The sequence below is a fragment of the Eubalaena glacialis genome, chromosome 2, assembly GCF_028564815.1.
Source record: "Eubalaena glacialis isolate mEubGla1 chromosome 2, mEubGla1.1.hap2.+ XY, whole genome shotgun sequence".
Taxonomy (NCBI): Eukaryota; Metazoa; Chordata; class Mammalia; order Artiodactyla; family Balaenidae; genus Eubalaena; species Eubalaena glacialis.
In genome coordinates this window covers 163,351,227-163,367,986 of record NC_083717.1, presented here as the reverse complement: position 1 = coordinate 163,367,986, position 16,760 = coordinate 163,351,227, and the positions used below count along the sequence as shown (strand labels likewise).

Here is a 16,760-nt window from a genome sequence, read left to right as displayed (position 1 = left end):
GATACCACATACCACACATCACATGCATACACCACACACACATACACAGGCACCCACATACACAGACAACCCCGCCCACACACGGAAACCACACAACACACACACATGCACAGATACCACACAACACACACACAGACAACCCTCACACACACACGGAAACCACACGACACACACACATGCACACAATATCACACACCACACAACACACACATACACCATACGCACAGATACCCACACACACAGGCAACCCCCTACACACACACACAGAAACCACACAACACACACACAGACACACAGATACCACACACCCACACATGCACTCACACTCCACAAACCCCGGACACTTTACACTCAAAGGGAGCAGAGCTTTGTTAGAGGTTTGGGGGCGGGAAGGAGGGGCATATAGAAGGGGTAGCAATAAACAGTGAAGGGAATACGGGGGGTGCCCATGGAAACTGGCGAGGATAAGAAAAAATAATCAGCCTACATTTGACAGAAGAGAAAAATGAAGACAGCCAGCAGGGAGGATGGGGACCAAGCAATGCCAGTTTCCTGGCTCGTACCTGCATGAGCCTTTCAGGACCCACTGCCAGCTGGCAAGGGATGGCATGGGGCCCAGGAGGGGGACGCCGGCCCCAGAAAGCAACATGGAGGGTGTCAGAGAGTCCTCAGCTGTTTCCAGAAAGTGAGGCTCTCAGGGCCCTCCTGCTCCCAGGCCCTTCCCCCCAGCCTCAGCCCAGGACCCAGGCCTGAGAGACGTGGCCAAGGCCTACCTGGGTAAAGGAGCCATCCTCGCTGCACTCGGGGACAAACACCGCCTCCTGGGGCTTCTTGGCTTGCTCGAGGGCCTGAGCCCGCTCCAGGCGACACTTGCTCTGGCCGGCGTCTAAAAGAGGGAGGAGTGCATTTGAGATTCACTTGGATCCCACACAGGAGCCATGGACAAAGCGGCTGCTGGTTCTAGAAATGCTGGGGAAAAAGCACTCTGCCATGGGGGGGGCCCACACACAGCCAGCTGGCTGTTCCAAGGGCACAAGGGCAGGGGCTTGTGAGTGCCACGTGGCCTCACCTTCCTCTTAGTGGTATTCTTAGAAAAGTAGGGTGGGGGGGTCATATTTATACCAAGGTCTGTTTATTCTTTTTCTCCCAAGTATCCTCAGGCCCTCCTAGGGAAAAAAATGTTCTACTTCTATTATTTTTCACTAGGTTTATTCAAAAACACGCAAGCCCAAGGAGTCTCAAAGACGTTTTGTAGTTCAAGAACTGCAAGCACTTTCTTTGGGAAATCAGAATTCTAGGGCAGCTGGCTTAGCCTCCCACAATTCCTATAATAGCTCTCATCACTCCAGGGTTCACAAACTCAAATACCTACAGGGCGTAGGAAAGTGATATAAATTAAAGAAGGGGCTGGGCGCGTGAAGAATGGCATTCAGCTTGACAACACCATAGGGAGTGCTGAGGACTGTGGCAAACTGGAAAACGGGCTCCCCTATAAAGGAGGTAGCTACTACCCAGCTTCAGCCACATGTTTGCCTTGAAGGAGGGAACTCAGACGTAACGTCACCAGAGCTTCCAATTTTTTATGGGAAGTACAAAAATCCAGACTTTCATGTTGAATTTCCCAATTTTTAAATGCTGTCTCAAATGTTTTAAATATTTTTAAACACGCGAGCAGACCAAACAAAATACATCTGTTGGCCAACAATGTGGAATCCCTATTTAGGAGCCAGCCATAATGTCTTGCCATTTTAAGCACCTCTACAAAAAAAATAATAATAATAAAAATTAAAAGCACTAGCCAAATAGCAGCACATCTCTCTAAGCCCTGGTGGCGGTGTTTAAAAGCCAGAACAGTACTCATCCTTCACTGGGCCAGTCCTCCTTCCCACATTGCCTGGTGGAAAGGACATGGGGAGAGGTTGGTAAGTGAAATGAACAGACTCATTCTGAGCTCTCCCTATGGGGAGTGCCCCATGCAGGGAGCGTGGTGCTCAGGTATCTCTCCTCTGCTGGGCACGTGCACACTCACCTTTGCATCTACCTCGATGTACCACACCCAGGGTTGGGTCTCGGCACTTGGCTCGCTGGTACTCACACATGGACTCATAGGACCTGCCGTCAGAGGCACAGATAGGTTTGGGTTGAGTCCTGGAGCAGTGGAGGTTGCACTGAGGGTCACGGTCACTTATGAGAAACTAGATTGGAAAAAAAGTGAAAGGGTACAGAGGTTACTTTTGCAAGAAAAGTAAGGATGAGTCCATGACTTACAATACTAGTTTGCCCTTGGGAAGCAAGTCCAGAATAAACCCAAAGTTATTAAACCCTAGAAGTGGTAGGAAACTAAGCAGCCACAAATTCTAACCAAGGAAGGCATCCTGTGCTCAGTAATTCACATACAGGATCTCATTAATCCTCACAACCCTATGAAATAGGAACTACCTATTTTGTAGAGAAGGAAGCTGAAGGCTAGAGAGAGGTAACTTGCCCGGTTTTACACAGCTCTAAGTGGTGAATTTGAACCTAGATTGGTCAGAGGTCAAATCCAAGCTTTCACCATTGGGACAGTTGGTCTCCCGGTCCACGCTGATGGTCTCTGCACTTGGCTCTATTTGGGTACCTCCCCAAACCAGGAACTCACTAGCAATCTCTACTTTCCATCTTTGGAAAGTTTTATTGATTAGAAAGTAGTACTGAGCCCCCAAATCTATCACCTTTCCATTCTGCCCACTGCTCTCTGGCAGAATACAAGTTAAGCAATTTTCTATGAGAAAGGAATTTCCTGATTTAATATATCATCATCATCAGATTGTGAAATGCTGAGTTAAACAGTTTTCTTTGCTGCAGGACTTCCCAGACACCTTTGGTACATTCTTATGCATTATGCATCTCCAAGAGGTATAGCAGATTAAAGATAGATAGCTGCAAAGTATTTGCTACTCTTCCTGTTGAGCTGTGGAGTCTAATTCCCCTCCTTTGAATCTGGGCCAGCCTCAGTAACTTGCTTGACCAATAAAATGCTGTGGCAGTGATGTTCTGGGACTTTTGAGCCTGGTTACATGAAGCCTTGCAGTTTCTTCCTGGGCCTCTTGCAACACTCACTCTGGGGGAAACCAGCCACCATGTAAGAAGCCCAACAACACTGAGACTGCCATGCTAGGAGGAAGCCCAAGCTAACATGCGGCGAAACCAAGTGGAGAGAGAAATGCCCAACCAACACGGGCACAGAGACATGTGAGTGAGGAAGCCTTCAGATGAGTCTAACCTCAGCAATCATCTGATTGCAACTAACAGAGATGAAAAGGAGTAACTGCTTGAGAGACCCTGAGCAAGACCCGCCCAGCTGAGCCCAGTCAACTTGCCAGAACTGTGAGAGTTAATAAGTTGTTGTTTTAAGCCATTAAGTTAAAACAATTTTTTTCTATTGAAGGACAGTTGATTTACAATGTTTCAGGTGTACAGCAAGCCATTAAGTTTCGAGTGGTTTGTTACACAGCAATAGATAACCAGATCAAGAGCATATATGATTATGTATCTCCCAAACTTATTTGCCCATGAACCCCTTTCCCAGTGAACCTCCGTTAACAACTGCAGAATACAGCTGGAAAACAATAACTGGACAATACAATCCACACCTCACCCCTGCACAGGATCAACTTCCCTCAGGCTGCCCCTGCTTAGAACCCTTGAGTGGTGCCCCTCTGTCCCTGGGGACTTTCACATGGTCTCCTAGCCTGGCAGATCTGACGCTGGGGCCCCTTCTCTGGCCTCAGCTCTTCCTGCTCTGTCCCCGCCTTGCTTGCTGCTGGTCAGGCACACTGGCCAACTTTCCAGTTCCCAAATGGGCTACATTTGCTCCTACCCCTGGGCCTTTAGACACACTGTTCCTTCTCCCTTTCCTCCCACCCCTACTCAGATTTGGGTTCATCTGGGAGGTTCTCCCTGACTCTCACAGGTGAGGACAGGTCCCCCTCTAATAACCTCTCACCCCATACTTTTCCTTCAGGGCTCTTAACACAGTTTGATGATGAATTGATTTGTGTGATTTGATTAGCAATGGAATCCCCCACTCTGAGCTCCAAGAAGACAAGGATTCTGTCTCTTCTGTCTGTGAATACATCTCCAGCATCCAGCACAATGCTGGGGCACTTGATTATTTGTGGGATGAACGCATCCCTGCAGCAGCCTTTCCCACACAGCACTACCTCCAAACCAGCTGGTGTGATGTGACAGGCCTGGTCTCCCAGGCTCCTGCCACCACCGAGGATCACTGGGCCACTCCCCTACCCCACCCCCCATCCCCCTTTCTAAGCTTTCCCCCTCCCTCCCACATTACATGGTGGGCAGAGGTGGGCCACAGCTTCCTGCCCTAGCTCCACTTCAGAACATAAGTTATCTCCGAGGCTGAGAGGTGGGTCTCTTCTCTCTCCATCCCCACCCCAGGCCCCTCTGCCACTACAGCCCTCCAAGCCTCCGACCCACTGGGCACCAGGGAAAACTTGGGACCCAAAGGTCCAGCTGAATGACGCAGGCTTGGAAGCCCTGGCTGTGTGCACCTGGATGGGCACAGGACCCAGGTGGCTGCAACCAGCAAAGCTGGGCTGGAAGTCCCTCTTCTCCCCTCAGACTCATTCGTAATCTGTCTGCAGCCTAGAAATGCAGCCAGACCTGGCTCTGTAATTCTGCCTGGGGAGCAGCAGACGCTGGCCAGAGGGTGGGATCCGTGTTCTCATACCCTGGCTTGCAGGCCAACCAGTAGCCTCAAAGCTGTCCAAGAGCAGATCAAGACACTGCTGTCACGCTACTCTCTCCTGGTCCATGGAAGTCAGGGCTAGTTACATGAAGTAAGACCCTGCTTTTAAGACCTATTTGTTAGTTATTTTGCCATGTCAATCCCCAGGAGCCAGGGAACAGCATGCCCTTTGTTCTCACGATCACACAAGGAGAGAAATATCAGTATCTTCTAACACCTGGGAAAATCAAGGAACTCATCCTTGGTCACAGAGGGATCTGGTTGCCAGACCTTAAGTCTGAAGAGTGATAATAATAAGTGCTGATAATTATACATCACTTACGATACGTTCACTAATTTAACCTTCACAATAGCCCTATGAGGCAGGGTACGTTAAGTGTGCGTCAATGCTGAACTCGACACCCAGGGCCTGGCTCCAGAGCCACACTTCTAACCACTACACCAAACTTCCTTGAATTATTACAGAGTAACACTGCAAACAGAAACTCTGACCCAATTGCAAAATTGGACTCAGTTTGGGATTAGCAGATACGAACTATTATATAAAAAGTAAAAAAACAAGGTCCTACTGTATAGCACAGGGAACTATATTCAATATCTTGTAATAAACTATAATGGAAAAACAAACAAACAAACAAACAACTGGATTCCCAAGTCAAAAACTGTTTACCAAGAGCCAACTCCATGTGAAACACCAACTGCTGAAGATCCAGATAAGACAGCCCTGCCCTCCAGGCACTTTAAACCTACTGTGAGAAGCTCCTCATACAGCTTTGTTCACCTTCAAAAAAGAGGAATTGAGGAAGACACAGTTTCTTTTCAAACTCAAAGAGGTTGCCCTGTTGTCTCTTCATAGCTCATGGGAGAGGGGAGCTGCAGGCATCCCCGTGGTGTTGAAGAACAGGCCATAAATTTGGTTTGGAAATGGTCTGCCCTGGGCCAACAGAGATGCCATGGCAGCTCTGCCAGAGACCAGCTTCACAACCAGGGGAATACTGCCTGGAGACAGACAGGTTAAAGGCAGCTTCAGAAGAAGCTCCACCTGTCCCCACACACGGAGATCCTTCCGGGCTTCAGACGACCTCCCAAAAGGGTCCATCTAGAAATGACTGGTCCCCAAGGCCAAGTTAAAAAGTTCTGAAACAGTCCAGGACCATTGCTAAAGACCATCTCCAATCATCTGTGGTGACTCATTTTTATCTATTTTAGGAATCAAAAAAGACAATGAGTTCTATAAAATGGAGTTGTTGTTTTTTTATTGAGGTATAGTTGATTTACCATTTTGCATAAGCTTCTGGTGTACAATCAGTGATACACAATTTTTAAAGATTATACTCCATTTATAGTTATTATAAAATATTGTCTATACTCCCTGTGCTGTACAATATAGCCTTATTTTTAAGGCTATATTGTACAGCTTATTTATTTTATACATAGTTGTTTTTACCTCTTAATCCTTTACCCCATCCCCTTCCCTCTCCCCACTGGTAACCACTAGTTTGTTCTCTATATCTGTGAGTCTGTTTCTTTTTTGTTATATTCACTAGTCTGTTGTATTTTTTAGATTCCACATATAAGTGATGTCATACAGTATTTGTCTCTCTCTGCCTGACTTATTTCACTAAGTGTAATACCCTCCAAGTCCATCCATGCTGTTGCAAGTGGCAACATTTCATTCTTTTTTATGGCTGAGTAGTATTCCATTATATATATATATATATATACCACATCTTCTTTGTCCATTAATCCATTGATGGACACTTAGGTTGCTTCCATATCTTGGAATAACAGAATGACTATGCCATAATAGGTTCACCCAAACCTCCAGGGACCCTAGGGCATTACTTGGGTCCACAAACACTGCTTGTTCAGCCATCCACTGAGCCACTTTTATACTTAGCAAGCAAGCACTATGATGCCCCCTGCACTGCGAGGCATGGGAAGCAGAACACAACCAGCATAGTCCTGCCCTCAACGAGCTTGCACTCTAGGGTGGAGAACAAGCAACCTGACACTGATCGTGCAGCAAGGGAACAGGATACCACAGGACCAAGAGAAGATTTCATTCTTGGGACTCTGCAATGCTACAAAGCCACAGAGTCCAAAAGAACTTTCTGCAATGATGGACATGTTCTATATCTGTGCCGTCCAATGTGGAAGCCACAAGCCACGTGTGGCTATGAAGCACTAAATCATAGCTGATGCAACTGAAGAACTAAATCTTTAGTTGCATTTAATTTTAGTTAACTTAACTTTGCATAACCATATGTGGCTAGTGGCTGCCAGATTCAAGAGCACAGCTATTGTGGGGAGGGGCGGGGGGGTGGGGAGAGAATGGCTCACCCTCACTGGAGTTTCTCCTAGTTGAGCCAAGCTACGACGGACTGGACCAAGAAGCAGATCCTGAAATAATATCTGCATTTGGAAACTGGACATGAAATCATGAATTCATTATTATGGGTTTCAACAGCAGAACATCCCAGGAGTTCAACACAGTCCATCTGAAGTCACAAAGGCAGATTTTTCTTCTCTTCTGAAGGAGACAAGAGGGACAGGCTGCAAGTCCCCAGGACCTCCGGTGGCTGGGTCAGTTCTCTCGGCCCACAGACAAAGCTTGAAGAGTCTGAGTCACCCTGCTGGAACTGAACCCCCGGGGCCACAGAAGTCTGTTGTGGGCTCAAGAGCAACCAGGGTTGGTGGAAATTTTTGGTGTTGGGCAGAGGCAAGCTGTCTCCCCGACGAGGCAAACGCTAAACCATTTCCCTCTGGGGAGGAAATAGTATTTTCATAAAAATCCTCACCTCCATTCCCTTCCTTCTTCCTCACCAAAAGACAACAAAAACAAAATAATTATGTTAAGTATGATTGTGTAATACAGAAACCAAACAAAAGGGGCCGGGACAATTGTGCATTTGCAAACGGCTCCTACTCCCTCCCTCTCTCCTTGGGGAGTGAGCGATTCCAAAGCAAACACACAGCATTTTGTGTTCTGCTCACAATTGTAAAGTAGGACAAGCACTTGAAATACATAAAAACAATCCATCCTTCCTATTGGAAAAGTAAGCTTCCGATGGGGGCTGTGTTCACCAGATGAGACGGGAGTAAATGAAATCAATGTTAGACCCAACAGTCCCTTCTGTCTGAAATGCACACACGCTGCTCCTTGCCCTCAGTTTCCGGAAGAGTAGAAGGTAAACCCTGCCACAGCTTTTGCTCAGGGCGACCACTCCAGTACCACAAGCTGTGTTAGGTTTGACAGACCGCCAAGTTTCCATGACAATAGAGGGAACAACAGAGGCAGCCTAAGGTTCCATCTGGGCGGAGATGTTCAATTCTTTATAATAGGGAGTTGGTTTCACAGCCTTAACTTCCACCTGTACCATGCTGATTTCACCAGCATCTAAAATTCTCAAAAGGCATCTTGCTGGAAACATGCCTATATCTATATTTTTCCCAGGTATAGAAGAGGGGGCAGGAACTGTACTCGACAACCAGGGCAATGGTTTGGAAATGTGATGTCCACAAGTTGAGGAGCAAGTGGCATTCCCTTTATGATATCAGACTAAAACTCACAGGCCAAACTCAAATAATTTGAGGTTTTTTTAAATAAATTCATTTGTAACACAGCTTCGGCTACTCACGTTTAACTTTTTTGTTTCACTCATCAATTGCTGGAAAACAAACCACCCCCAGACTTAGTGGCTTCAAACTATTCATCATTTCTCTCAATTCTATGGGTTGGCTGGGCTCAGCTGGGAGGGTTTTCTGCTCCACATGGTTTCAGCTGAGATAACACAGAGGCTGCATTCAGCTGGGAGCTTGGCTGGGGCGGGAACATACACTGTGACTTCACGCACTGGTGCCTAGTTGGAGCGGCTGAAGTGGCAGGGAGCCTGGCTGGGCCTCTCTCTCCAGCAGGTTTTCTTCTTTTATCCACGATGACGTCATTCAATCCTAAATCTCTTGTATAGATGTTTGACTTTTTGCCACCAAACTTTCTCCCAAGTTCCAATTCCACACCACCACTGAAGTCATCATCCTAGGAAGCAAATGCTTTCATGTTTTAAATACTACTGTTAACTTCCTTGGAGCTCCTGCTGCCTTGTGTTCATATGTCTATCAAAACCCTTGATATACTTCATTATCATTTATGTATGTACATGTCTAGAAAAGACTGTGTCTTATTCTTCTTTATGTACACAGGGCCTAACCCAGTGCCTGATCCAATGCAGTTGTTCAATACATGTTTGAAGAATGAATGGGTGAATATCGAACCTTACCTAAAAGATATCCTTTTTCTATCACTTACTATAAAAAGAGATATTCTTTGTCCAACCACCACCAAAAGCTTAACACTCTCAAATGCATAGAATAATGGAAGCTGTTGGTTCCTTTTTTTTTCCTTTTAAGAAAAATCTATCAGATAAAGAAAGCCATACATTAACCATTGGATTTTCCCCTTGAATTTAAGGAAAGGAAAAAAACATCCCTGAGTCATTGAAGAGAACGTAGCTGAGCGGCTGAGACAGTATCCGTATACCCACAGTATCATCACAAGATAGCATCAGTAATTGTCCCTAGAATTCATTCCCAGTGAAACTGGCCTTAGCCTGAGAATTTTCCTCACAAAGACTTGGAAGGCTTTCTACCACCCTGCAGATAAGTCATGTCACCCATAAGTCTGGCAGTCATCTGAGATGCCCAAGGTTGCTAAGCCTGAAATGAGTTATGTTAAGGCAGGAAACTGACAATTTAACAGCCAATGTGATTAGCACTCTGGTTTTTCTGAGCTACCATATGCATGTACTTGAGTAAGAACAACAGCCAGATTCATTTATAAATCATGTTTTTGACACCCTGAATTTATTTTTTCCATAGAATCAATGTTGTAAATAATGGTGAGTGTCCCAACCCAATCTGTTAATGTCTACTTGGAAGGAAGAGAAGGAGAAGGAGCCCTACCCGTGTGCCTGCTGAGTAGGTAACAGGCACGGTCAAGGCCCCCAGTGCCAGCCCCCCGAACTGGGTAGAAATCCTTGGCCCCCTTGTGCTGTTCCTTCCTGCCTCGGGACTTGGCACGTGTGGGCCCTTTTCCCTGGACTGTGCTTCCACCTCATAAACTCCTATTCACCCTTCCAATCTCACTGCAAATGCTGCTTCCTCAGGGCATTTGACTTCTCTGGTAAGTCAGGACCCTGTGATAAGCCTCCACACACCCTGCACTTTCCACTGTGGCCTGGGTCACGATTGTAATTAAATAACCAACTATTTAATTATATGTTTCTTGCCCCTCCTCCCCACTAAGCTGAAAGCTCCCTGCAGGCAGGAACCACAATCTGCTGGGTGTCACCCTGCTAGATCCCCAGTGCCCAGCAGGGGCCTCGCCCAATAGATGCAATAAATATTATTGATTGAATGAATGAAGAGTAAACTGAGGCTCGGCCAGGCTGAGCTAGTAAGTGGTAGAACACGCCTCTAAGTCTGACTCAGTGGCCCAGATTCTTTCTGCTACACCTCACTGCCTCCTTCAAGGCTGGATGGCGAGCGCTGAGCCCCGGAGGGTGGTGCTGGGGGCGGTCTGTTGTTAGCTCTGGCATCAGTGGCTGGGGTCTTGGCGGCGGCCCCCCCGGTGGACAGGAGAGGAGGAGAATCCGGCAAGCAAAGGGAGCTTTCCTCAAGGAGGGATTCTTTTTTTCCCCGTTATGTTTGTAAGTCCAAGTCCAGCTCAAGTTTTTAGAACTCAGGCACTAAATAGCATTTCTGGGAGGTAGATCTGCTCTTGAAACGGGGAATAGCAGTGCCTGGAACAAAAAGTCGAGAACCACATTCCAGACGTCTAGCTGCAGCTTGGCCGCTCACTCTCCAATCAGGCACCGTCCGCCTCCCGTCACCGGATTCACCATCCTCACAACCAGACTTTGGCCTTTTTCTCCGAGGTCCGCGTCTTTGGGAACCAGGAGCCGTTTCACATGAGAACATCACTCACCCACCCTCTATCTAATCCATCATCTGCCCTGAAAATCCACATCCCCATCTCTGCCAGATCGCTCTCACCCTTCCCTGACCCCAGAGCCACTGCATTTACACAGGTGCAAAGGAGGGCCTCGATCAGGGCCGGCCTCAGAGTGGGGCTCCCGGAGATGGAGGAGGGGAGATAAGGGAGGTCAAAGGGAAGGGGAGGTCTGCAGTGTCGGCGGCGTCTGCTCTTCTTCTCCACACCTCCACGAGAGAGGCCTGACAACAGCACGCCCGATTAAAGGGCTTTTCACGCTGCTGAGGGAAAGCAGACGTCCGCCTCCAGCTGTTTGGCAGCTGGAACCACTTCTGTTGCTTTAGCCAGGAGAGGCCTGACCCCTGTCACCCCAGCCCCACCCCCTCCCCAAGGGAGGAATTTCGTGGTCACCCCAGCCTGTCCACCCAGTTTCCCTCCTCCACTGCGCCCCCCACAGTACAGGGATGATGGAGCAGGACCCAGGGGACAAGGCTGTCTTACACCAGGTGCCATTGCAGGGGAGGGGTGGGGGAGGGTCAGTGGGTTGGACATAGCAGCTGGGACCCTGGATCAAAAGAGGCACTAACAAGGCTGCAAAGGTAAAGCTTCTAACTCACACAGCCCCCGTCCACACCCCCAAACCATGCCCCATGCCAGCCTATTAGAAAGGCGGGCGCAGATCAAGTGTGGGTTAGGGCCCAGGTCATCAGATTTCCAAAAAAATGAAGCATTCTTCCAAGCGAAAGGAGCCAGACTCAGAAAGCTACATACTGTCTGAGTCCATTTATGTGACATTCTGGAAAAGGCAAAACTATACGGATAGAAATCAGATCTGTGATGGCCGGGGACTGGAGGTAGGGGGAGGAGTATGAGAGAATGGGAGAGGTGGAAGTAGTCTCTACCTTGATTACGGTGGTGGTGACGCAACTACATAAATTTGTTAAAAACCATCAAAGTGTACACCTAAAAAAGGTGAAGTGTACTGCGTATAAATCCTATCTCAATAAACAAAAAAAGAGAAAAGCACAAAACTAAAGAAAAACATCAGACCTCCCATAGGCACACAAAGAGGTTTCTGGAGATTTCTCTTCCCACCCCCTTCAATGACCAGGCATCAGGCTAGGTGCATTGGGGGTTATGAAAATAAACAAGAACAAAGGCCCTGCCCCCAAAAGTTGATCCAGTTGCCAAGACGGACATGTGTACAGCTAACTCCATCAGGACATCATTTTCAAAACCAGCAACCAGGAAGCAAAGCCTAAGTCACAAACAGACAAAAGGATAGACTATTTGAAAATGGGATGCCAGGAAGTCCAAGATGTGAGATGGCTAACTCTTTAAGAGAGAGAGGAGAGGAGAGGAAGGAAAAAGAGGCATCCATTCAGCAAAGAATAACTGAGCACCTATGCTGAGTGTTGGGGACAGAGCAGCGGGCCCCATGTTCTGAGGGGTCAGAGTGAGAGGTTAATGCAAACCGCAAGGATGCAGGAGGATTTCTCAGAAAAGGGGCCGTGACTGGGTGGTAAAGGATTTCGACAAGCAGGAACGGTTGTTAAGGGCATTCTAAGCAACAGCAACAGGTACACAAAAGTAAAGAACCAAATTCAAAAGGTAGTTTTGCAATGACCATTTATGGAAGACATAAGGCTTTAGGGCCAGGTTCGGGGTGAAATCATGGAGGGTCTTAAAACTCCCATTTGTCTTTTTTTTCCTTAAAGAATTGGAAGCCAGTGAAAAAAGTAAAAGACAAGATCAGACGTGAGCTTTAGAAACCTCTGGCAGGGATGTGAAAGACAACAGAGAGACTGATTAGGGGGTTACTATAGCTGAACATAAAGGCAGGAGGAATTTCGAGAAGAGGGGGCGTACATGAGCCAAGGAAGTGGCTGAGTGAGACAACTGGATGAGATAAAAGCACCAAGAACCAAATAGCTGTCTGTGGGGAGTAGGATTGCTGCCCGGTGGAGACAGTCTGTGCTCTCCATCAGAGCCCGGAGGGACTTCCGCGAGGCTAGGAAGGGAAAGGCTGGGGTGGGAGGGGCCGGGGGATGCCACAAGCATGCGTGTCGACAAGGAAGAAGGAGACTCGGAGAACAGGTAGGGATGAAAATATTTCTTTGAAAGAGTGGAATCCCTTAGCTTAAAAACCGTTTAGGTTTTAGCCCTCCTGGATCACCGACAGGGCGACAAGTCTTCTGATCAGAGGCACAAAGCATTTATTTTTGTTTCCTGCTTGCAAGACCCCGGTCACTAAATTCTAGCCAATGGAACTCAGGAAGCGAGGGCATAGAGAAAGTCACTCGCCCATCTCTCAAACTCTGCCACCAGTGTGAATAAAAACACCTTGCTCTCCAAATCAAATAAACAGAGGGCTCTCCAGGACCCAGGTTTTTTTTTTTCAGTTCTCTCAGCCCATTAGCCCCGGAAAGAAACAAAGGTTACGTTGATGGTATTAACAAGGAACAACAAAGTGGTCTTGTACTCAGGGTGCATCCAGGAGATGGTGGATTACAAGAGAGAACTCAGACTTGGGATGCAAAGCAAAGAGGACAGCGAAAGTGTTCTTAAGTACCTGTTTTGTTCTAAGCGCCAATTCATCCCAATGACACACACGTCTGGCAGTCAGCGTTTGCTAAATTAGCACTCTCTCTCTACCTGGCAAGAGCAATTTATTCCACCAAGGCTAGTGGCTCCTTACAAGGTTATCCTTGGACACACCCACAGGCTCTGCCCAGGGACATGCTTCAAGTTTCCAGTGGGTATTACTAAGAACGGAACTATCTCACACATCACTGAGCATCCTGGCTAGTGGCAATGGGGCCCAGACACGACTCCTGCACATCCTGGCCCTGCCCCACCATACTCGGTCCCACCCTCACTAGTAGCATTTTATGCCTTGTGATGTGTGACATTTGTTTTATAACCAGGGGAATGAGTAAGGAGATTGGTCAGGATTGGGGGTAATGACTGTGGTGGGAGATGACTGGGGTTGGTCCTGATCCAGCCGGGTGCTGGGCAGTGACTGAGACCCTCTGGCTGGAAGGACAAGGTCCCCAAACAGAACTGTTTTCACAGGAGGCTTGGTGAGATTCTGGGAAAAGTAGGAGGTGCAGAATCTGAAAAGGGTGTTCAAGAGGTACAGTATCACTTTGAGAGATTCTAGGCATACACAGAGCTATTTCAGGGCCTAGGTGACGAAGAGACACAGAAATAAGGCAGGACCTTTCCCCATCTCTGCCTGAAACCCAGCCCTGCTCTGGCAACTGAATCAACAGCTTTGGCAGCAGCTGGAGATAGTTTCACTGGCACAGACTCGGGTGTTCTCATGATGGGCATTGTCAGCAATGAGGTTCCTTTGGTCAAAGGGTAAAATTATGACTAGTTTGTGGAAATATGTAAAGCACCCCAAAGAAGGGACTGAGAGGAATTGCCGTTTGAGTAGATGAGGGTCTTGTAGTCACTGCAATTTGGGAGTAAAGGTCAATGTGGCATCATTTTGTCCTCAACAGACAGAAGAGACTTGGAAATACCAGTTCTAAGAAAGATGCTAGCAGGAGTGCAGGCCCACTTAGCAGGCTGCAGAAGTCAAAACAAGCAGCCTGAACTTAAGGAGAATTTGCAAAGGCCAGTTGAGCATCCAGAAATCCATTTTCCAAAATGGCAACACTGGATATGGTTGTCAGGCTCCCAGGCTGCTCAACAAAATGCCTCAGTAACTCGTTATGTGGCTAAAATAAAGCGACTAACACGCAGCCCAGAACAGAGGGGTGGGAGTCAGATAGTCCCCCAAATGAAAGGGCTGGTCAGCTGAACCTGTTCGTGAGCTAAGACCTGAGTGTGTCCACTGTACGGACACACGCACATGTGTGTGCACACACTCACACACTTACTAAGAGCCCTTAGCAAGTAATCTTTTGTGGGGCGCAATTACCACCTCTGGTTCCAGAGTGCAGGGTCAAGAACATTAGGGGAGAAAGCCGCGAGCTAAGTTATTTGCAAAAAACAATGACTCTGGAAGTCTTTGTTTTCCTCTCCTTGTGGATTTGCTCTGCGCTGTCAGCTGTAAGTCCTTCAACACCACGAAACGTTCCCCAAAGGAGGGGAATGGACACTGTTTAGTGAACCCCACAGCACCCCGAGAGGTCACGATCAGACACTCCTGGTCCCCTTCCCCTGACAACGGGCGACTTGTGCAGGTGACCCCCAACCAGCGTGCTTCATGTCCACGCCCCTCACACCCAGAGCCCGCTGCATCCTGTGTGGTGGAGAGGCCCCAGAGCCCCCTCGGGGACTGAACCCCTTAACCTGAAAAACAGACTCTCGGCCGCGTTCCCTTCCTCATCTTGCTAGAGGGCCACCTTCAGCCTTCACCATCCACCACTTGGGATTCTCAATGCTGCTGCTGTTAGCTTTCTGCCCTTAGAAGATATTTGTCCACTTGCCTATTCTGCAGTGTGTCCTCCAGCCTTTTCCACTTACTGCTCCCCTTATCACCACAAAAGGGCCCCAAAGAGCCTCACCACAGCCCACCCAAGATAAAAGGCTTCCACACAAAGTCTAAACATAAAGGGAAGGAGAGGCAGGAGTATTACACCCTCCCAGCCCCTGGGAATTATTCCATGGCTCCACGATAACTAAATGGAGAAACTGGTATACTTTCAATGTCATGGGATTATCACGGAGGAAAATGTCATTTTAATGCCCATTTCGCTTGGGCCAGATACTATGGCATATACACACAGGCGCATCTTCGTCTCTACTTACACAGCGGAGCAATTTATATTGACAAGGGAGATAACAGAGGAAGAAACGTTTTATCCACAGCACTTGAGGAAATCCACTCCCTTACAGCACTAAGCCCTGGGGATGAGAGCTGAGCAAGTACAGACTAAAACAAACAGAAGAGGAAATCCCAGTCTTGCTATGTCATCGAATTATGTCGGGGCTGTGTGTGCTTAAACTGTGTTTCCTTTTATTGCTCTTTCCACTGTCATCTTGAGATCCTGCTGAAGTATGCTGGGCTCCAGATCACCAAACACACAAGCATAGACACACACACCCAATGCCTTTAAAGTCACTTACAGACAAAAGAGAAGAAAGAGCTGGGCCCATGCGGGACTGCCATGTGCCACGTTAAACCTGATGCTGTCACATTGTCTCGGGCTGAAAATCCCCACTGCGTAGCTCAGACAAGGATTAATTACTGCTGTCCAGAGCCCGGGCTCACGTCTTACTTCACACAAGTTTGAGGCTGTTCTGGGCAGGAGAGAAATCCTGCCCAAAGTGGGCCAAGGAAAAGTCAATAAAACCATGTCAAATTCTACAGGCAGGGATGGTCTTGAGTGGAAATCCAAAACAAGCCCATTCCTGAGAGAGAGAGAGAAAGAATGGTTCTTCCGCTTTCCAACGCTTTTAGGTCCCGGGCACAGAGAAAGTCTTTCTTTTAAGGATAAAAACTTGTATTTGACTTGTGAGGACCTTTTTCCTTTAGTCCAGACATTTATAACCCTTAAGTTCAGATCTCCCTCAAATGTCGGATGAGGTGACCTGATTGAAAGGACATCTACCTTTGCACTTAGCAGATCCCATCGGGTAAGCAATCTTGTGGAAACGAGGCAGCAAGGGGCAGGCTAGATTTACTCAGCAGAGCCTGCAGGGCCCACAGAGCAAGCCCGCCCACTCCCAGGGAATGGGACTCCTCCTTTGTGCTGTGAGGTACAGTGCCCACAAAGACTGCGCACTAAAGACTGTTAATCCAGGCTCCGAGGGCGGTCTCAAGGCCAAGGAAATGCTCACAATATAAAGTGAAATAAAACCAAAGCAGAATATCAAACATATATATGTGTGTGCAGATAGATAGATAATACTAGAGAGATAGATAAATGTGCATGTATATATACACACACATACATACATGCATATATATAATACATACATGTACACATGTTTACTTAGGTATATCTTCCTTCCACTCCAGAGAGAGAGAGGGAGAGAGAGAGAGAAAGAGAGAGGACAAAA

At 47.6% G+C, this 16,760-nt stretch overlaps 1 protein-coding gene across 2 annotated transcripts in view; it reads right to left on the bottom strand.

Moving 5' to 3' along the window:
* SMOC1 (SPARC related modular calcium binding 1) overlaps nt 1–16,760 on the bottom strand; it is a 148,403-nt gene that overhangs the window by 83,164 nt on the left and 48,479 nt on the right. For both annotated transcript variants that reach the window (XM_061182698.1, XM_061182699.1), the window contains exons 2-3: nt 2,030–2,195; nt 774–886 (exon numbers count right to left, since the gene is read on the bottom strand). In XM_061182698.1, the coding sequence (XP_061038681.1) occupies nt 774–886; nt 2,030–2,195 (279 nt within the window). The remainder of the gene's footprint in view (nt 1–773; nt 887–2,029; nt 2,196–16,760) is intronic.